We start from the raw sequence: 18,289 nt of genomic DNA, 5'->3' as shown, positions 1-18,289 counted from the left end.
TGGAATGTTGAGGAGGAACCCGCCATTGCTGCCTGCAGCTATATTTAGGGTTCCTCCGTCAGGAGGAAACCTATTGTTATTGTAGGTATTATTATTATTATTATTCTTGTACCATTGAAGTCAATGGCAGGCCCTAGAACCGTATGGTAACTTTTTCTGAAATTTGGCACACTCATTAAGGACAGTCCCTTCTTCACTGACACCAAGTTTCATGTCTCCCACTAGACCACACTAGCGCCACCAACGGGTCAAAGTTGGACTTTTGTTAACACTGTAACTTTTGAACCGTTTGACCAATTTTCAAAAATGAGGTACCATTGGATTCCCTGGATCAAGACGAATTCAACACACCCTATGCCGTCAATTTCCGGTTATATAGATTTTCCGCAATTTCCGGTTTTATCAAAAACCTTTGAAAGGCCTCCACTCCTACAATTTTTGTCAAATCTTCTTCAAAATCACCAGAGATGATCTTCAGACCAAGCCTCACAACATTTATCCAACAGAATTTTGATCCTCACAACCGTTTGTCCGGTACAGCCACTGAATTTCAGCAGAAAAGCCATCAAACAGGAAGTGAAGTGATATCTCAGCAAATATTTCAGATATCAACGCCAAACTTGGTATGCACGTGGAAGACACTACAACATGTCCCCATGTGCAAAGGCAACTTCATATCTTCAAAAATGATTGATATAAAGCAGATTGCATTAATCGCTAACGCTAAAATAATGCTTTACACATTTTTCATTCAAAAAGTGATACTCTGATTCAATCACAAGTTCATATGAAGACACTTGAGAATGTTTAGTACACAAATCTGAAAAAAAGTTGACTGTAAGATGAAAAGTAGATTTTTGGTGAATATTTGAAACATGCATGCTTGGCTAATTGCTACCACCATTTCCAGTGTAATGTCTCCCTCTCTCCTCCTTCGCTCCCCGCGCGGCTTGCCCCAGTTCTCACAGACACAAACTTCCACCTGACACACCAAACACTTGTCAAGACGCACACACACCATTTCATGACATTGTGGCCTGACCAAGGCCCCGCCCCCTCCTTAGCTTGAAGCCTTGTGGATCTTGACAGTATTGCATTTCAAATTGAATATCCCATTGGTAAGTCTGCAGCATGGATTTTTCTATACAGTGACAAATTGTGCAGAATATACATTTTTCCCTGGTTCACAAAGTCTCAAGAACCCATAATGTCACCAGCATGGATATTTCTCGACAGTGACAATTTGTGAATAATTTTAAAAAATGTCTTCAAATCAGCCATTGATCCAATTATCTGCCCAATGTTGTGTACATGTATGAAATACATGTCAGTGTCATGTCAATTTTGTAATGATTGGAATGTTGAGGAGGAACCCGCCATTGCTGCCTGCAGCTATATTTATTATTATTCTTGTGCCATTGAAGTCAATGGCAGCCCCTAGAACCGTATGGTAACTTTTTCTGAAATTTGGCACAGTCATTAAGGACAGTCCCTTCTTCACTGACACCAAGTTTCATGTCTCCCACTAGACCACACTAGCGCCACCAACGGGTCAAAGTTGGACTTTTGTTAACACTGTAACTTTTGAACCGTTTGACCGATTTTCAAAAATGAGGTACCATTGGATTCCTTGGATCAAGACGAATTCAACACACCCTATGGCGTCAATTTCCGGTTATATAGATTTTCCGCAATTTCCGGTTTTATCAAAAACCTTTGAAAGGCCTCCACTCCTACAATTTTTGTCAAATCTTCTTCAAAATCACCAGAGATGATCTTCAGACCAAGCCTCACAACATTTATCCAACGGAATTTTGATCCTTACAACCGTTTGTCCGGTACAGCCACTCAAATTCAGCAGAAAAGCCTTCAAACAGGAAGTGAAGTCATATCTCAGCAAATCTTTCAGATATCAACACCAAACTTGGTAAGCACGTGGGAGACACTACAACATGTTCCCATGTGCAAAGGCAACTTCATATCTTCAAAAATGATTGATATAAAGCAAATTGCATTAATCGCTAACGCTAAAACAATGTTTTACACATTTTTCATTCAAAAAGTGATACTCTGATTAAATCACAAGTTCATATGAAGACACTTGAGAATGTTTAGTACACAAATCTGAAAAAAAGTTGACTGTAAGATGAAAAGTAGATTTTTGGTGAATATTTGAAACATGCATGCTTGGCTAATTGCTACCACCATTTCCAGTGTAATGTCTCCCTCTCTCCTCCTTCGCTCCCCGCGCGGCTTGCCCCAGTTCTCACAGACACAAACTTCCACCTGACACACCAAACACTTGGCAAGACGCACACACACCATTTCATGACATTGTGGCCTGACCAAGGCCCCGCCCCCTCCTTAGCTTGAAGCCTTGTGGATCTTGACAGTATTGCATTTCAAATTGAATATCCCATTGGTAAGTCTGCAGCATGGATTTTTCTATACAGTGACAAATTGTGCAGAATATACATTTTTCCCTGGTTCACAAAGTCTCAAGAACCCATAATGTCACCAGCATGGATATTTCTCGACAGTGACAATTTGTGAATAATTTAAAAAAATGTCTTCAAATCAGCCATTGATCCAATTATCTGCCCAATGTTGTGTACATGTATGAAATACATGTCAGTGTCATGTCAATTTTGTAATGATTGGAATGTTGAGGAGGAACCCGCCATTGCTGCCTGCAGCTATATTTATTATTATTATTATTATTATTATTAATAATAATAATAATAATAATAATAATTTTGTCTTAAATTCTGCATTTTAATAAACTAATACATTGATATGAAATTATTTATTTATTGAGATGTTCCTCGTTTCCCCACAAAAAAAGGTATGACACAATCAATACAAACAGCATCAAAACATCAGTTCCTCCCTGCCCCCTCCCTAATGTCCATCATGGGCAAAAAAAAGGGGGGGGGGGGGGGTAGAAACGACACGAAAGTTGTGTAAGTGCAAGAGATAGACAGAGATGAAGCATGCAGTATACAGTATATTATTCCCTTACATGTTGCCTTGCATTCTTTTTGTGTTTTTGTAGTTTACGCAAATCTTGAGTGGTTTACAGAACCTTACAAAAACCTTAGGCACCCACCAGAGCCAGCAAACAACCAGCAGCCCCAGGCAGCACCCGAGACTTCTAACAGCCCCAGGAGCACCCGAGACCTCCAACAGGGGACAGCAGCCCCAGGGAGCACCCCAGACCTCCAACAGGGGACAACAGCCCTAGGGGGCACCCCAGACCTCCAACAGCCCCAGGGAGCACCCCAGACCTCCAACAGGGGACAACAGCCCTAGGGGGCACCCAAGACCTCCAACAGAGGACAGCAGCCCCAGGGAGCACACGAGACTTCTAACAGCCCCAGGGAGCACCCGAGACTTCTAACAGGGGACTCTGGTGCAGCTTCAAGTCTGACCATGGATATCACAATTAATTCCAATTTTGTAAAAAAAAAAAAAAAAAGGTTAGCAAGCCTCCCAGCATTTATCTCTGAGATTAAACATCATCGTTTTTGAGGGTAAGTATGATGACAGCTTTTTCCAGCGAATGGCTTTATATTTATGAGCTGCAATTAGGACTAGTCTGATAAAGCGCACATATACAGTGTATATATATATGGTATATAGTTTCTATTCGATATGATAGATAAATAGCTAGTAGCTGGGGATAGGCATAAATAACGTTACTCTATTTGGACGTCAGTATTCGTTAAACATATAGGGTAATCGCGTTCATTAAATTGAGTCAATTCAGAGTCAAACAGATATTTCTGTCATGCTGGTTGTTGCTGAAGAAGTAGCCTAGTTTCTCTCTCTCATAGCGTGACCTTTGCCCACAACTGCCCATGGCTGTGAAAGCATAGTTCCTCATCACCATAACCATCATATACTTATACACATATTAGGCAACCGAGCTCTGTCCACTCACTTTGTCTCCTTTCTTCCCCTCCTAGTCTAGACTGTTTCCATTGTGGGATGCTGCTGTAGTCTCTCCACCTGATCTACACACACACACACACACACACACACACACACACACACACACACCCTCCTAGTCTAGACTGTCTCCACTGTGGGATGCTGCTGTAGTCTCTCCACCTGATCTACTTGCAGAAACCCTCTGCCTACACTTATCCATTCCTATCACACTGTCATGCATTAATTCTACCTTGCTCATGATTGTCTACATACTCTGTGACTACTAATAATTGCCACCATTGACAGTTTTCTGTTGCATTGCTCGACCTAGTTACCTTACAAGGACACTGTATACACACTATGCTGTGCTTCAATATTTGAATATTCTGCCCATTTTATCCACTATTAATTTGATATGTATCATGTATTTACCATCTTTATGTTTGCATGTATGCTAGCATGCTTATCCTGATACGTGTATGAATTAATCTGCTATGGTTCTGTCCTCTCCCTCTCTCCTCCCTTCCCTTCTGCTTTGGGCTTGCTCCAGGCTCTGTAAAGCGTCTTCAGGACAATTATTTTGTTGGTGCTATATAAATCAAATTGAATTGAACATTAGCCCATCCATTATACTACACTGCTTGTCTATATGAAAACACTTCTATGCTAGTTCACACTGACACGGGGCATGGACATCACCATTACCTATGAACAACAGTGAAAACGTACAGAAATGACATGTCATGTGAACATCATACTGTTTCAATATCAGAAAACACAACGTAAGCCTTTGTTTGGTAAACCGAATGTCACAGCCTCTGCAACACGCTCCTCTGTATCTGCCCTAGTCCCTGCAGCAACTCCAGTCCGTTCATCCTCCCCTGTGTTTAGTATTTCCCTCACACCGTAGTTTTTCCTTCATGTTTAGTTCTCACCTGTAGCCAATGTGTTAATTGAGTTTCTATTTAAGCCCTGGACTTTTCCTTTGTGTGTTACTGTTTGTGTATAGCGAGACGCCACGTACTGTGTTCTCTGAGTCCTCATCTTGTTTGCCCATCGTGGCCTTTTGTTTGTCAAAGTAAAACATGCCTTGAGCGTTTGTATCCTATAGCTTGTTTCAAGTCTCCGTGCGTGACACCGAAGTTTAGATGGGCCTATAAAGAGTGCTGTCAGGATATTGACTTTAAACTGGGAGATATAAACATTGAGTGTAAAATGTTCATTTCATTCTCTTTTACCTTGCTGCTGCCCAAATGGTCTTTCTGAAAAAGCTACCTATTTATTTAGCCTTTATAAGTCTTGCCTTAGTGAATCAGCTAGCTAGCTAGCTACCACCAGATGTCAACAATGACAAGCCCTGTAACTAGTGCGCTCTCTCTCCCTCTCCCTCTCCCTCTCTGTCTCTCTCGTGCTCACACAAAATGCACATGTGCCAAGTAGCGTAAAGTAGATCTGCTGCTTAAAAATATCCTTGTGTTTTTGACCAACAATATCATATTATTTCGAGGGCTTTAATACATGATTGGAATGACAAGATCTGAGACTATTAATAAAACAGTTGGGACTGTAGCCCCAGACACAATGGGCCTCATTTACTAACAGGATTGCGTCCATTTCATGCGTAAAATAGCGGGTAAAGACATAAAACCGTATTTCCAAAGGAGGCGCACCTGAATAAAAGCGCAAATTACCGCTGCTGGGAAGTGGGTGTGGGAAAGTGGGTGTTCGTCGCAAAGAGATGGGAGGAGATGCGTAAAGTGCGCCCAATTATGTATAAGTAACGAAACAAGAGGTGTTTTAGCATGACATATCCGCTGCTAAATGAAAACTATGTGCCTGCGAGAAATTTGAAAAATTAGACTTAACCAAATGAGAGAATACGTTTATTTTGTTAATTCATATCCTTGCCTGTGTAAATAAACTCAGTGTCGTAGCCTCTATTCAGGGGCGGCGCCAGGGGGGGGCTAGGGGGTGCTCTAGCTCCCCCTGGATTAGCCATAGCACCCCCATAGCACCCCCAAGAAAATAATGGTTTATTTATTATTGTTATTTAATTTCATTCTGCGTTATTTATTGTGTAATAATAATATTTAACTCACAAAAGAAAATAATAACAGATTGAAATGAACAGATTGTTTTAGACACAGAGCAATCATTCTGTCATAACCTTTGACCCAACTTTCACGTCGCACGCCTGAATGTTGACGTTACCGGACGGTTGAAGGAGAAAGCGAGCTAGTGCGTGGTAGTTTCAAGTGAATATCAACAATGCATCGGTTCTTGCTACCTAAATGTCCATGTTTGGAAGAACGATTAAGAAACAAGATTGACGTAGAAGAAGAAGCAGTGTGGATTTTTAAGGAGAGGAACGTTGTGGTCAAGGAGGTCAACCCACCACCACTACTGAGGGTGCTAACCATAGTGCTAGCAGCATCAGTGACATTAGCATGAACGCTCAGGATGGTCCGAGAAGACCAAAACTCCAGAAATATCCACCTTGCATGTTTGGAGTCCAACAAAGGAGTTTTTGTAAAAGCTGGTTGGGACAGTTTGCGTGGTTGGAGTACGATGCAACTAAGGTATTGTTAGCTGTGTAACATTAATGAAAGCTGTCTGATTTGTTGCATGCATTGATTGCCCTGTGTTGCTGAAGACTCGTTTCCGTTGATTAGCAACGAATATGCCCTTTTTTGGCGAAGATCTTAACTTTTTGCCTTTTTCCTCTTTTTTTGATTTTTTTGGAGCCGCCTTAAAAAAATCAGAGACTCTTTAGCCTAAGACAAGCAGTCTGTATGTGTGCTAGGTATACATAAGGTTCTATGTAATTACTGATGATTGTGAACTGAAATAATATATACTTTTTAACGCATTTCTGACTCTTTGACTGTTTTAGTTAATTCTATCTGCTATTCCAAGATTCATTTCACTCTATCTGACATGGTAGCATAGTGGTCACCTGTCACCCAACTTTAATCCTCACTACCACAAGTGTTTTAAAGTAAATTAGGTATTTGGGATTGCGGACTCTATAACATGCTGTATGCCTTTTGTCAGTGACCGTCGCAGATGTGCGCGTCTGTCGGAAGAAGCCTAGATAATGATAATAATAATACAATCGGTTTGTTTAGCGCTTTTCATGGACCCCAAAGACGCTTCAGAAAGCAAACATGTAAAGTTGTTGTAGTAGAGAACCATGTGACACATAGGCTATCATCCTCATTTCATAGCACCCTCACTAAAACGCCGAGCTCCCCCATAGCACCTGCAGAAAAAAATGTCTGGCGCCGCCACTGCCTCTATTGATGAGCAGCAAGGGTTCAATTAACCCTTTTTATTTTTTATGGTTGATGTAGTTACCATTCAAAGTTTCCAGAGCACTGATATAGAACAGTGATTAAACTATCTTTAAAGTCTCTATAGTCTTTTATCATGCCTGGTAATTGAACTGAAAAAAAACATGCATACCGTATGTATTTCCAGATGTAACACTATAATACGTTAAGCAAGCCTGCCTTGTTTGACTGGTTGTGAAAGGTCAGGCTGGGTCAGTGGCCAGGCACACCGGGCCAGGAACAATATGAACAGACACAGCTACTGCCTAATATAGCTTACTGCGTCATGTGTCGATGTGGTGTGACCCATTAAATATGTCATGTAAGCACCGGGTGGTTGGATTGTGATCTGCTTCTTGCTGTGCACTGTGCACATCTTGGAGGGCCCAGGAGTCTTTTGTGCCCACGGGCCCTAGATTTCATAATCCGTTCTATGCTCATTCTCTCATTTTGTCTGACGGGCATATTGTGCACCACATAGTTTACTTCAGTTACACAAAATGTTTTAAAACCCTTAGTTATTTTTGTTGATTATTTTTTTTTTTTCTTAATTTAAATTTACGATAATAACCCTGGCTGTTAGACATTGAATAATGTATTTTACAAAGGAGATGAACATACTTCACATGAACATTTCGAAAGGATGATTTCCCGTATTACAAACTGATTATCCATGACAATTCCTCCTATTAAACAACATTTCCATTCCTTTTGTAATAGGCTAGTTAGTTAAATGTCACTTCAAGTGGAAATGGCATCATTCTGCAGAAATTCGCACAACAAAAATGATTTAAGGAGGAATACAATAACATAAAGAACATAAAGTCAAATCATTCGTCCTACACATGACAAAATATAATTTCATGACTGTTCCAAAACTTTTCCAGGCCTGAGAAAATGCGATTTTAAAACTCTTTTCCAGCATTCCCATGACCGTGGGCACCCTAAACCATTCTGTCTTTCTGCACTACCAGTAACCCATAACCCTGTATTGGGTTTTTTACGGGGATCAACTTGGCACCAAATACACTCTAAGTAACACTTTTAAAACACTTGTAAAACACTGTACACCACTCATGAGTTAAAATGGGTCATCAGGTTGTCTTAATAAAGATACCTGCAGTTAGCATTCCCAGTGTCTGTGGTGACCTTCCTGAAGCCCCGGGGACAGGTGACTGCAGACGCCGCAGCACAGGACGTGCAGGGAGAGGAGTACTGAAGAATGCGATGCTCGTCGCAGCGGCTATGAGGGGTCTGAAATGCATTTGAAGCGTCATTGAAAGTTAGAAAGAAAATCACAGGCACATAAGACAGCCAATAAGGAGATAGTGGGTTCAACAGAGAGCAAGTTATTGCAACAAAAAAAACTAGAGATGAGGAATGATTGGTGAAGCACACGTTTGTCTGTCACTGTCTGTTATCTTCCATTTTAAAATGCAGACATTGTGTATCATGAGAGTAGTGAGACAGACAACACTAGCAAAAAGAAGTACACATTGATGCTGAAAAGACACTTTCAAAGCAACAGCATGGATGTAGTCACATATTAGTGAAAATGTGAGCATAGATATTAACATAAAAGCTGAAGAGATGGGTCTTCAAGCAATTATTGTAGACAACTAGGATTTCGATTGTGTGAAATGATTTACTCAGAAGATGCAGTTCAATTCAAGATCTAAGACAATGACACACTACCAGATATTGCGAAGATTTCAAAATATTACCTCTTGCTGGAAACTGCATGGCACCACTATTCCTAAAATGAGTAGATAAAGCATGTTTCGAAAGTGCAGAGCTTTTGTCCCTCTGATAGGAGTATCTGTAAAACCTCCCTCACAACTCTTCCCTAGAGTTACTGAATAATTCAAACTCCCCAAAACTCGTCTTCACGGTTCATTTCATTTCATTTGTTTTTAGGGCTAACGGACTTCAACCACTGCCCTGAGACTTGTTGACGAACCAACCACATAAGGTTTAGAGGCAGAATGACTGTGAGAAAAAATCTTTTCCTGACAGGAAAATCAACGGATTTCCTCCTTAGAAGTGCCTCCATGATTGGAGAGGATATCCTGGTTGGTCAGCTGTTTGGATTTCGATACTCAGCATAACCTGAGAGCAAATCAACATGCAATTAGCACCATATTTTGTTGAGCTCATTTGAAATGATAGTATGACTAAATATAATTCCATTTGTATTTCATGTGTATTTGTAGTCACTAATCAAAGCCACTCATCAAACTCTCAACTCATGAAAAAATCTTTACCTTTATTGCATTTTAGATGAAAGCATCTGCCAAATGTTTAAATCTTATTCAACCCAACTTATGAGTTCTTTTCTGATTGAAGAAAGAAAGTTTTTAGATTTAGCCACAGATCCCATACCCAGTATCCCGATTGACCGGTGTGAATGTAGGCTACCTTGCTTTTAAGTCCAGAGGACAGCCAGTGATGGATGCATTATGCAAAGAGATATTTCCCTTAAAATGCATAGCCATAAAGCTATTCTTATCAGAGTGTTGTGGTATGTTGGTTAGACGTTTTATTTTTGTCTTTTTTCATATATTTTATGTTGGAAAAAAAATCATAAACTAACAAAGATAAAGGGTAAATACACTTAAAGCTTAGTAATTTCAAGTGGATTGTTATAACTTACCTAAACATTTTTTTTTTTAAAAAGACAGTGAAAAACTGTTATTCTGCAAAGTCAAAGGATCACAGAGTTTCCTTTACAGGAAAAATTAGGAGACATCATGTTCTGCTGATGAAGCTAAATATGTGAACTGTGAACCCTTTCAGGACAATGCTGGTCAGAGCATGCTTCCCCTTTGCACAAAAATGCTCAGTAGTTCCAAGTGTCAGTTTTGCTACACTATTGTTGAACAAATAAGGCAAGTTTTACCAATACAGGTTAATTTAACCTAACCTTACCATTTTGTAAGTCACCTAGAACCATATGGAAGTGGGGAAAGTATACATGTCAATTTTAAAGGATGGGTAATTATGCCAGGCAGAAATCCAAATTCTTTCCAAGACAACCTTACAGATAGTAACTATGTGAAATAAAATATCCCTGTGACACTGAAACCACAGGTTTTTAACAGCAGGGTTAAAACAGGAAGTGATAAGGTCGATGGTAACAATGCTTTGCACTTGTCCCTTCATCTCCCAAATGACAGGAAAGCGTGTCCTGTCTTTAGCCTTAAAATTTAGTGTTAGATAAACATTTTGACAAAATCTCTTTGAAAGCTCACACAGCTTTGTAATAAATGTTATGTTTTAGAAGGAAGAATGAAGTGCTGTATCAGCACCAAGGCTTTTCAACATTAGTGGCTCGTTCACTTTTAAGGCGACATTATGCAGGTTTTCACCGTTATTTGAATAGGTATCTAGTTTTTAAACTAGAAACATAGACACACTGACCAGGCTATTCACTATTTATTTTTGTGTTTCTGGGTCAGAAACCCCACAACAATTTAAGAACAGCTACATTTTAGTGACATAGATTTTAGGATGAATTCATACAAATTCATCTCAAAGTATTTTTTTAGCTGCTGTATACAAGCAAACGCCTTACAAACACCACCAACAGCCGAGTTGGCACTGACACAAGCTTGCTAACATGCTATGCGATGTCATGCTGTGGATGCCCAAGAAGGTTGGACTTGAGCAACTGCTCTATATAACGACTATGGGCCTGATCCACAGCCTCTTCTGTAAACCGATTTTTGACACCAATCTTTTCTTTTATATTTTTTTTTGCTTGTATTTGCTGTATTTTTCCCAATGCAAATAACTAAGTTGCACATTTTATTATTAGGCTATTCATTTAAAAAATCCATAACACAAATAATTAGAGGCTGCCACTGTCTCTGCCACTGGCTGGTAGGCCTACTGATATAAAAAATCAAAACAGTAATACAATAATCACTAAATGTGACTAAATGTAACTATAGTTCTCTACAATGTTTATAAAGAGAAAACCTAGCCTGCATGTGCATTTCAAGGGTTGGGGCAGATTGGGACAAACTAAATGAGAAAGAGTAGATTTTATCAACCACAAACTAACTGGTGGTGACACAATAGAGCAATACATAATAAAGGAAGCACTTCTCAAGCATTATCAACACGGCTTTAATCTCTCCTGCTAAACAGTTATTATCAACACGGCTTTAATCTCTCTGCTAAACCGTTATTATCAACACGGCATTAATCTCTCTGCTCTACAGTTTTAAGATTTTGCACAGCATCATGAAATAGACAAATTTAGCTGACGTTTTCCCTGAAAACGACCGGCGAGGCTCCAGGTGATTTGGCATGGAATGACACATATTTGATTTGGTAACCCAGGATCATTTGAGATAGCGGTTCATTTTTAGATACTGTAACTCCTTATTTACATACAAGTACACAGTAAGGACTTTGTATTATTTTAACTTTGCCCTTACAAAGTATGTACATACAGAAAATATAAGTAACGCATCCAGGAGCGAAAGGCCGCAGCATGGTGAAATCTCAGTGGTTGCCAACGCCATAGTGGAGAATAACATCCCATGAGGGTGCAGGAGACGTTTTCATTCCATGCCTGCAACGCAGGGATAAGAGATGGGAAGAGCATCCCCTGTTGATGAACCTGATGGTCTAAAGTCTTTTGTTCAACCCTCCAAAGGAAAGTCTACTATTCGTTTACTATATAAGTATTCTATACTTTTCCCAGTTTGGTGCATCTAGTAAATCTACTTACTGGTCATACAATGTATAGAACAGTGTGAAAACTTCCTCTTGCCTTTGAGGGACAAGGAACTAATATGTGCTCTCAATAATGAGGGGGGCCGCACATAGTTGGTGGATTGTTACTCGCTCATGTGTCAATGTATCAAATTGGGTCGACTTGAAGCAAGCATTCTCAGAGGCGTTTCTGTCTACTGACTATCAAGCAGAATTAGAAGAACAGCTGCAACAATGTTGCAAAACCCAGTGCAATGTTTGAGAGATTTCTCGTACGCATACCGTGCACTGTGCGTGTGCTGCCAAGTTTGTCGACCAAAGGGCAAAGAGCAGGTCCAGCAACACACTTATTTCCTTGGCTACATGTCTCAGCCAACCGCTGGACAGTTCAATGAAGTCTGATCTGCATGTAAGTTTACATTTACATTTACATTTAGCAGGCGCTTTTATCCAAAGAGACTTACATATGTGCGACTTACAATGTATACACATTTTACATTTACACTGATGGCACACTGCACATCAGGAGCAATTAGGGGTTCAGTGTCTTGCTCAAGGACGCTTCGACAGGGAATCGAACTAGCAACCTTCTGATTACTAAACGACTTCTCTACCACTGTACCACTGTCGCCCCACACAGGCACAAAGGCACCACTAGGGTCTGGGAGATTGGTATCCTCAGGGCCTTGAGCGTTTCTCCTGGTGTGGACTATGGCTACCCAGGAGTTGGCCTCCAGCATCAGGGTTTTCTGGGCCTTGCCTCCTCTGGTCGTCCTCATGGAGCTGCTAGACTGCTGGTGAGGGGCGGTTGGCTGAGATTTGGCCTGCGGGCACCAGTTTGAGCTCGGTGCGATGCATGGTCCTGTTGGGGCACTCCTTCCCCTGGGGCTTGATCTTATAAAGAGTGCCAATCCCGTCCATGCATTCAACAATCTCATACTGTGCCGACCACCCAAATGTCCTGTTTTCAGGGTGGCCATGAAAGTGGTTCTTACAATAAACTAATGTGCCAGGTTGCAATATAGGCACAGTCAGGGTCGCGCCGCTTCTTCCAGGTGTTTCCTTGCACTTGTGTAGACGGACATGAGGTACTGGTGGCCACTGCTTTATCAGTTGATTGACATCCTCGGGTTCCCTTTTCCTACACGTCACGGGAGCCACAAAGACGTGGGGCCCCACACTGTTGCTGTCTGGAGTCAATGACACAATCCACCTTTAGTGCACCAGAGCAGTTCAGAAAATAGGAGAAGTAGACTAGACAAGACAAGGAGAGAAGGGAAAGAGTATCCTTCCAGGACCACAACTCGGAGCTGGATACGTCTCGTCTTCCTTCCTATGTCTCCTGTACTAACACACTAAGCTGCTATACTGTAAGTGTGTCTGTTGGTCACACTCTAGTACACACTCTGACCCATACAAAAGTATTGGCAGGACACAACTTATATGTAGTAAAAAGTAAAAAGTTTTGTACGTATGATGTATTGCCTGGATCTCCACGCAGCTTGTAGGTTATGAAAAGCTGTTCTTGCCTTGCAGAGTCTTTGCTGAATGCCAGCTGTATTCACTATACTGCCTAGGTATAGAAAGGTATTGACATAGAGCAATTCTGTCAATTTAAAACGACTGGTGATGGATTGCCTATGTTCAAAGTCATGACTTCTGTTATTCTGATGTTAACATTCCGCCCAATTTGTCCAGCATGTTTCCAAAGCCTGTTGTTTTTTTCGTGCATGTGCTGATGGGTATGTGACAAAAAAAAGCAATGTCATCAGCATCTTATTCAGTTAGAAAGACATTATATCACATGTTTAGGGAACCTCTCAGGGCTGGACAGAGGCAAAGACGCTGATCTAGCTGTTGTGTTGGGTGTGGTCCCAGTTGAAAGAAAAAGGAAGTTTCTTTAGTGGTTGATGCAGCAATCTGTCTTCATTCCAGTAAAGTGCGGTATCAAAGCACGTGGAACATACTCCGGATTCAGAGGTGCAGATCTGAACATTAAGCATTTCCAACTCTAGCTATACTGTTTAAGTCACCTCCTAGGCTTTTAATGTGAATGAGCTAGGCTTCTAATGGCAACCATTTGTATGTTCTGTATGATAATTAGGTTTCTTTGACCTGCTGTCTGAGATGGTTCTCAATGGCCTACCCCCATTCCCATACTATGCTTAGTTGCAGTCACTCACCCCTCAGTTTGCTTCCTGACCCCAGGTGTCTGAGCAATACCAGTTTGGGGACCTTTCCTTTTGTTACCATAATAAGATTACCATTTTGGATATTATGCTTGCCAACTTTTAGTAGTCACAGCAGCTGCTTGATCATGTTCACTTACAGGATATCCTGTAATTTCTTACACAGTTGAAGTCTGTGGTTCTGAAGGTGACACTGTGGTAGATACTGGCTGAGATGATGCGCTCAGGTGTAGAATGTATCATGGCCAATGGGAAAAGAAGTAGGGCCATGGGTACTTTTAGATTTGCAGTGCTCATTATTGTTGGATAAAGAATACTATTCTTTTACACTTCTGGTTAGATGCTAACCGCATTTCACCGACTTTGTACCAGTAGTGTGCACAATGACAATAAACAAATAAATAATGCAATCTAATCCCCCTCCCCTTTAGTTCTTTAGTTAGATACAGCTGGTTATATTACATGATGTTCTGCTTTTGAAAATCTCTTAAATAAATGCTTACTGTAATGTGTGATTATACATGCTAAAGTTTAGGCACCCTGGTCAAAATGTATTTTGCTGTGAATAGTTAAAGTAACAGTATTATTATTATAAACAGCATATTGCTGCGCTATGTGAGTACTACTCTCTGCCGGACTAGTAAGTAACTTATTTGCCGTCTTGCTTTGTCTTGGGTTGCACTTGCTTAATGTTTGAATGTGTTAGGAAAGTTGTTGACTCATAGTGTCAATAGTTGTCATAGTGTCAAAAGAAGCAAATTTCAACAGGTTTCGCTAGGTTTAGCCGCTAGCATCTCGTTAGCGATGAGCAATTCCTCCGTTGTGCTGCTTTAAGTGAGTAGAAAATTAGCTGCAAAAGGCAAAAAGTTAAATAATTTGCACCATGCTAAAGTTTTGGTACCCCAAGACATTTGAGCTCTTAGACTTCTACCAAGGTCTATGACTTAAATTAGCTTGTTAGGGCTTAGGCTTGTTCACAATCATCATTAGTAAAGGCCAACATTCAAAGCTTTACAAATACTCTGACTACTCCTCAAACCTTGTCCCAGCAATCCATGGATTGTCACAAAATTGAATAAACTCTTCTAAAATGGGTATATGGTTTCTATTCGATATGATAGATATATAGCTTGTAGCTAGGGATGACCATAATTGATGTTACTCTATTTAGACGTCAATATTTGTTCAACATATAGAGTAATCTGGTTTGATTTAGAGTCAAACTTACAGTTTCTGTCGTATATTTCTGTCATGCTAGTTGTTGCCGAGGTAGTTAACTAAACCGCTAAACAGCCATGGCCCCTCGCTTCTCCATTGTGACAGCAGTACATTAGCATGTGAAAGATGCCGAGGCTTTTTTGGTCGGATAGAATCAAACATTATCTTTGTTGGTCGGATAGAATCAAACATTATCTTTTTTGGTCGGATAGAATCAAACATTATCTTTGTTGGTCGGATAGAATCAAACATTATCTTTGTTGGTCGGATAGAATCAAACATTATCTTTTTTGGTCGGATAGAATCAAACATTATCTTTGTTGGTCGGATAGAATCAAACATTATCTTTGTTGGTCCAGTTTGTTTGCTTATTTTCATGGCGGTCGCACACTGTGTTCACATTCTTATCTGCCACTCCCAAGTGTCAACATGGTACTGTAGAAATGAGCAGTGAGCAGAATAACACAGGCCAATACACAAACAGACGTTCTGTTCCGGAGCGGACATTTTAAAAGGAGAATATATTGGATGTAGCATTGTTGTATTTTAGTTTAGCATGTTTCCTTAATCTCTGATGATATCATGTTCATTTTATGATTTAGTGCACTAAATGCATTACATTTAACAACCATGTGAAAGCAATAACTAAATCAACTTTGACCAGCTCAAAAACATAGACAAACGTAGAGGCCTTATGTCAAAACATGATTTAGAAAAAGTCATTCATTCATTTATCTCCAGCAGTGTTGACTACTGCAATGGTCTTTTCACAGGCAGTCCTAAAAGGACTAACAGCTTCAGCTTGTACAAAATACCTCTCAGATATGTTTCAGCCGTAAACACCTGCTGCTCTCAGATGACTGAAGACAAATCTGTGGGTAACACATCCTGTCAGAACTAAACATGGTGAAGCAGCTTTTAGCTGCTATACTGCTCAGATCCAACCAACTTCCTGATGACATCAAGTGTGTTCCAACTGTAGCCTGTTTCAAATCTAAACTGAAGACCCAACTGTTCTCAGATGCTTTTTGTTAAATGATCGAATGCTCTCTACTTTTTAATTGATTTTTTAAAATCTTTTCTATGCTCTTTTAACTATTTTCTTTTATAAGTCTAATTTGTAAAGTACTTTGAATTACCAATGTGTAGGAATTTTGCTATATAAATAAACTTGCCTTGCCTTTTGACAAAATACAAAAAAGAATAAAAACACACAAATGTTTTTTTTTATAATCAAAGAGTTCATTGATTTTTCATGTGAGAAACACACAATATACACCATACATTTAACATCACATTAACATTCTGCACTATACACACACTACACAACAATCAGGGCAATAAAGACAACAACAAAAATACACAAATATTTTTACAAAAATACCCTTGATCTGGTCCATGAGGCTCTTATCCAATGGTTACCATTCAATCCTCCTACTCCAAATATAATATTTAAGCCCTATATTAACAGAAGTGGTCATACATGTAAAGCAAAACCAGATACTCTGACCATTAGTTGGCCATGTTCTTGTTATCTAGGTGAAGAATTACAAATAAAAAGCACTAAATCTTTAAGGTTGTTTTAGGTAGAAGAAAGAAAAACTGAAAAAAAAAAACCTGTTGGTTCCCAAGCCAATATTTTCCCCACAATGAACCTCTAGCACTGATGCAGTATAAAGCCGTAGTAGGCTACTAAAATATCTGTCATCTACAGATTAGTCTATGCGTTTGCATTAATAAAAGAAGCCTAGCCACAGTCACTTAGAGCCTTCCGTCTCCTTGTTCAGGAATTGTAATGCTTTCATGTTGTCTTCAAAAGTCATTTTCTTCCCCTTCCAAGTGAAGAAAAGTTTTGCTGGGTAGGCGAGCGTAAATCGAATGTCCATCTTGTGAAGTTTCTTGAAAACCTTCCTTTCTAAATTGATGCGCATCATTGCAAGAATAAAGCCTGTTTGATCTGGATGTTGAACTGTTTTCAGGCCCTGCCCTAGACTGGGGTTAACTTCACTTCATGAAGATAGGGTCTGGCCTTGCTCCATGGGGAATGTTTCCAGGTGTTACATCCTAATGGGCGTATCCTTCATTTTGAAACAACTGGACCAGCCTTTAACTAATTGACATTGACCACTATGGAATTGATATAGGCTACAACTGGACCAGCCTTTAACTAATTGGCATTGACCACTATGAAATTGCTATAGGCAACTTCGCCACTTTCCCCTCCCCCAAACCCTGTTGGCAGTGAAGGCAACAATGCCTTGGCCCTCAAATCATTTTATACATTCTTCTTGCTCCAGCTTACTGTCTATATCAGTTCATTTAGCTCTAGCACTGCCGCCACTGTTGAAACTACATATGAAACAAACGCTTAATTTCAACATAATCGTACTTAGTAACCCCCCCCCCCCCCCCACTAGTCGCTGGTTGGTGGGGCCCTCAGAATGGCATCAGCTCCATACTATAATCACAGTGAAAACTGAACAGGGGGCAATAGGCAGGCGGAGCCAGGCTAACGAGCCAGACAATTTGTATAGGGGTGGTCAGGCTAGGGCCTTTACATAGATACGTTTTTTTTCCTTCTGCACTGTAGGGCAGTCACGTTTTGTTCATTTTAGGAGCCATAGATGTAACAAAGTACATTTTTGTGATGGATATCACTGAAAAAAATCTTACCTCGCAACCCTGAAAGCAGCAAAGGACCTTGGGTTGAGCCAGTTCTTTTTTGTGGCAGTGCTCACCCCTTGGCTCCATCCATGCCCACTAGTAAAAGTCTGAAGCTAAACAAGAGATTCTTCAGTGCCGATTCACGTCCAGACAAGCAGTCAGAGTTGATGCAATTCATCCATAAAAATGAGAATACGATTAACAGGCGCAGAACCATATTTATATTGC

General features: G+C 40.2%; 1 protein-coding gene across 1 annotated transcript in view; it reads right to left on the bottom strand.

Annotated features, from left to right (window-relative positions):
• The window catches only part of stab1 (stabilin 1), an 81,749-nt gene extending 72,500 nt beyond the window's left edge, over positions 1–9,249 (bottom strand). The window contains exons 1-2 of the mRNA XM_031568492.2: positions 8,990–9,249; positions 8,383–8,519 (exon numbers count right to left, since the gene is read on the bottom strand). Coding sequence (XP_031424352.1) covers positions 8,383–8,519; positions 8,990–9,043 — 191 coding nt within the window. The 5' untranslated portion in view covers positions 9,044–9,249. The remainder of the gene's footprint in view (positions 1–8,382; positions 8,520–8,989) is intronic.
• Positions 9,250–18,289: the final 9,040 nt, after the last annotated feature.

Source organism: Clupea harengus, chromosome 5, assembly GCF_900700415.2.
Source record: "Clupea harengus chromosome 5, Ch_v2.0.2, whole genome shotgun sequence".
Lineage (NCBI taxonomy): Eukaryota > Metazoa > Chordata > Actinopteri > Clupeiformes > Clupeidae > Clupea > Clupea harengus.
This window is presented reverse-complemented; position numbering and strand designations above follow the sequence as displayed.